The sequence below is a fragment of the Anoplolepis gracilipes genome, chromosome 11 (genome assembly GCF_047496725.1).
Source record: "Anoplolepis gracilipes chromosome 11, ASM4749672v1, whole genome shotgun sequence".
NCBI lineage: Eukaryota > Metazoa > Arthropoda > Insecta > Hymenoptera > Formicidae > Anoplolepis > Anoplolepis gracilipes.
Window position 1 is genome coordinate 5562913 of NC_132980.1, and position 4611 is coordinate 5567523.

The following is a 4611-nucleotide window of genomic DNA, read 5'->3' on the forward strand; positions in this document are numbered from 1 at the left end:
TAAATAAATAAGAAAAAACCAATTAATATTTCTCAGAAATGTACCAAAAGAAAAAATTTACTTTCCCTTTAGAGAGAAAATTTACTTTCTCAACGAATATTTTTTTCTTTTTTTTTATGGGAAAAAGATATTTGCTCAATTGTCTCCCTTATCATATATTGATCGCGTAATTAGAGACATTACTTCAAGAAACACTGAAAGAAATACGAATATTCCGATCTCAAGGGAGCGAGGTGTTATATCGCTTTATTATACGAAATTTAGTAATTTAGTAATTTTATGCTACAATTTACACTAAAGTAGAAAAGTAAATAATAGTTGATCGATCAATAGAAAAAAGAGGGGATAAGCGTAACTCTCGTCAGCTACTTTACCAGTCATATATCCGTTCCAGACCTTGCAAAGAAATGATCTACCTTGAGACTGAATACTTCAGTCTGAATAAGTTTCTTCTATTCACCATTGGCCTGTGGCCCTATAAACAATCAAATTTTACTCGATTCCAATTTACTTTCCTCTCTAGTATTCTGACAACAAATGTTATATTTCAGGTAAGTTTCAATAATAATAAATCATATTATTAAAATCATATTTAACGAATTACTAAAATCTTTTTCCATAAAATTTAAATATCAAAATTTAGATTAAACTAAAATTCTTGTTAGCTATATTTTAACGTAAACGCATATACATACACACATTTGCGTACATATATATGGTGTCTGATAATTCGTAAAAATCTCTCGTTTACAGATAGAGCGGATAAAACTGAGCAAAAAAGTTTTGTATCGTTCTGCGATTTTCGGAATAATTATTAAGAAAATAATTAAAAAATATTGACCAATTCGCGTCAATATATTAGCGCTCTGCGAAAAAAGACAGCCTGCTGTCACGCGATCGCTAGAAGCACAGTGAAAAGTGACAGCCCACTGTTACTATGCATGCCACTAGCAACCGCGAGACAGCTGGTTGTTCTCGCCACGTGCTAATACTTACACAAATTGGTCAATATTTTTTAATTAATTTCTCAATAATTATTGCAAAAATTGTAAAATAATGTAGAACTTTTTTGCTCAGTTTGATCCGCTCTACCTGTATACGAGAGATTTTTTACAAATAACCAGACACTCTATATATATATATATATTTTTTTTTTAATGCAAACTAATAAGTAATATTACTAATTTACAGTGTACACCATTAATTTCACAAAGATGTACTGTAGATCTCATCATCAAAGTCTTATCTTCTACATTTTTCTTTGCTATTTCGATGATAAAATACAATCTGTTCTACGTTAATATCAAAACTGTAAGTTAACAGCTTAAAAGTTAAAAATTTATACAATTGATAAATTTATTTTTGAAAGCTTACTTATCAGACGGAATAAGTCTTTTGAATAAGTTTTTACGTTATATTTTCTGGCATTATTTTATATATAAGAACAGATATATACAGTTAAAAACGACAGATGAAGGCTCTATTGGATCAATTACTGCATGTATATAATGAGTTAAAAGACAAAAATGAAATTGCTATTATGAACGAACGTGGATATTATATGAAACGTTTTACTATTGCAGTTACAGGTAAGAAAATTTTGTTAGATTTGCACGTACGATTATACATTCTTCTTAACACGTAAGAGCTGTCAAGATTCACTTTTGAAAAATTGAAAAATGGATTTGGACAAGATATAATAGTATCTCTGTATATATAATAATTAATAACAATATTTATAAATTACAAATAAAATCGTAGAAAAAATAACATTAATTATAAGATAAAATCACCCACAAATTGATTAGGGAACAAATATGAAAGTTTCAATTATAACATACGCAAATGTACGATACAGTATTAAAATCAATTTAAAAGACATATAAAGATACAAAATTTAAATGACAATTCTGGTACTTTCTAGCAAGTGGCGTTTATTGCATATTTTTTGGTATTATTGGGTTATACTGGTCGGAAATTTTTAACGTTATATTACTGACAAATGCGTCAAGATCATATAATTTAGTGATCATGACGGAATATTTTATCGATCAAGAGAAATATTATTATTTTATTCTGTTTCACTATGTTATATCGATTTGCATCGCATGCGCTGTAATATTAGGAACAGGAACAATACTCTTGATGTACTTTGAACATACTATTGGATTGTTTAAAATTGCCAGGTGTGAAGACAAATATCATAAAATTATAATGGAAGAAAAAAATATTTTTTACCAAGTGTGTGTGTGTGTGTTTAGAGATAAATATAAAAACTATACTGATTGAAAGTGTATCGTACATTCCGCAGTAATTATCTAAAAAAATCTATCATTATTATATTGATCATCATATCATTATAATATTGATGTAAAAAAATCTATCAAACAAAACTCACAAGTATGTTTTTGATAGTTTTTACCGCCTCCTGGAATTACACTATAATTCATAAATATTGTGTTCATAATATTTAAGATTTTATTTAATCTTTAAATAAAAACATTGTTTATTTAAATTTTTCATTTAAAATTTTTATTTACTTATTAATTTATCCTTTATTTGTTTTTCAAAATTTTTATAAACCATTGCAGTTTTGTGCTGATTTCGATGAATAATATCTTCAAAACACTTCAACATAGTTCATGCGCACTAGCAAATTTTGGCTCCTCTTTTATGTGTTACTTAAGTTATTAAAAAATTATATATTTTTCTTTGTACTTATAGTAACAAAAGTAACAAATTTCCTCTACAAAGTGGCGTTTTATTCATTTCGTTCGGCTTACTTATTGCAAAGTAATAATGCATTTACTTTCCATAACACAATTCAAATGCTCACCTGTTATTTGTAGGTGGCTTCATTATTGCGTAACAGGACTGTTTATTAAGTATGGTTATATTTGCCTAACCGACAATTTTCAAATAACTCTCGTACGAGTTATGAAGAAATATACTGTTTCCCATATTTATGAATAATTGATAAACAATGTCGTCTATAAAATTATTCGTAACTTTAAGCATTAGAAATAGAAGAAAAGTTTGTATTGTAAGTAAAATCGCGGGATACATTGCACAAAAAATCAATTATATAATTCAACAAAAAAAAAAAATCAAGAAAAACTCAAGAAAAAAAGATTATTCATTTTTTACAGCTTTTTTATAATAATTTTAACTTCTTATCACATCAGAAAAAGTTACAATTAAAGTAATAACATGAATTATTTAAATATATTTTATTGTGTTACAATATATAGATAGAGTAACGTCGAGAACTTATAACCAGATTTCGTAATCTAAACGAAATTTAATTCTGGATAAAAAAATTTTCTACAAACATGACTTCAAAAATACTTCCTTAAGAAGTTCAAAAATTTTTTAAATCACATTTTTTTACTTTTAAAAGTAACTTTTAAGGTAAATAATTTTTTCTGTAACATTATGAAGAAATTTTGTTGCAATTAATATTAACAATAAGTATATTATTAGTACTTATATTTTTTAAAAGAAATTATGTCAATTATGATTAATAGAATGTTGATGATAAAATAAGATTTATTTTAAAATAATTAAATAAGGTCTATTATAAAAAAAATGTAATTTAGGCTACTAAACATTTACCAAATAGATTTCAATATTTTCATTTAAGCTTAAGAGCTTTACAAGTTGTTAAATTTAACATCAAAATTTACAAATTTAAAATAACAAAATGTTGTAAATTTCAAAATTTTAAAAATCAGAGTTTTTGTTTTGCTAACTTAAATTTTTTAATTTATTAATTTCAATATGAAATTTATCTTTATTAATCTAAAGAAAATTCCTTAAAAATATTGAAAGTTATTTGATATATTTTTAAAAACCTAAAATCAAAATTTTCTCAAAATAAATCTTATATTTAATCATAAATACCAGATCAGATGTAATCGATACAACAAATTTATTTATTATAAAAGTTAAAAATCCTAACAAATTATACTTAAATATTTAATATTATTAATTAAATATAAAATTATATCAAACATTAAATAATTAAATATTTAATTGCAACACAATTTCACACAATACATTATCTAAAATAATTTTAAGACAGTAAAATATATAAAAATACAAAGAACACCAAAGAAAAATCACAACTTTATCTACAAATATTTCAAAATTATGATGTGATGCAGCAACTTATGAGCCGGAAACATATTTAGCGGTCAAATTATTATGAGAATTGATCATTCTCCTATTGGGTACAAAAAAATAATTTTTTGTTAAATTGTTAAATTGTTTATCGTAAAATTTTATTAGACGTGTCTTAGATTTTTCAGATTATGTCATCTGAAGAGAATATTGAAGAATTGATATTTCCCTTGTTATATGCAATTATCACCATCATATATATGTTTATAGCCAACTATATGGGTCAAAGTATAATGAATCACAATCATGACATATTTGCAACCGTGTAAGACATATATTTACAAAGCAGTATGCACAAAGACTTTAGACTGTAATATTAAATGTAGAGATTAATATTTTTGCACAACAAGCACCATGCTGAGATTTATTAATAAAAACTACTTCGTGATATTTCAGCGATTATTATCTAAATTTATTGTTTAGAATGCA

At 25.0% G+C, this 4611-nt stretch overlaps 1 protein-coding gene across 1 annotated transcript; it reads left to right on the top strand.

Moving 5' to 3' along the window:
• The first annotated feature begins 407 nt into the window (after positions 1–407).
• LOC140671303 (uncharacterized) lies at positions 408–2973 on the top strand. Its single transcript, XM_072902561.1, has 5 exons — positions 408–551; positions 1192–1311; positions 1472–1589; positions 1925–2186; positions 2850–2973. The coding sequence occupies exons 1-5, from the start codon at positions 408–410 to the stop codon at positions 2971–2973; spliced, it is 768 nt and encodes a 255-aa protein (XP_072758662.1).
• The last annotated feature ends 1638 nt before the right edge of the window (positions 2974–4611 follow it).

What these genes read in the sequence shown, in the direction of transcription:
- LOC140671303 (XM_072902561.1), top strand. Translation starts at nt 408, where the DNA reads ATGATCTACCTTGAGACTGAATACTTCAGTCTGAATAAGTTTCTTCTA. An exon ending in CAACAAATGTTATATTTCAG is followed by an intron (nt 552 to 1,191) that starts GTAAGTTTCAAT and finishes ACTAATTTACAG; the next exon opens with TGTACACCATTAATTTCACA. An exon ending in GGATTGTTTAAAATTGCCAG is followed by an intron (nt 2,187 to 2,849) that starts GTGTGAAGACAA and finishes TGTTATTTGTAG; the next exon opens with GTGGCTTCATTATTGCGTAA.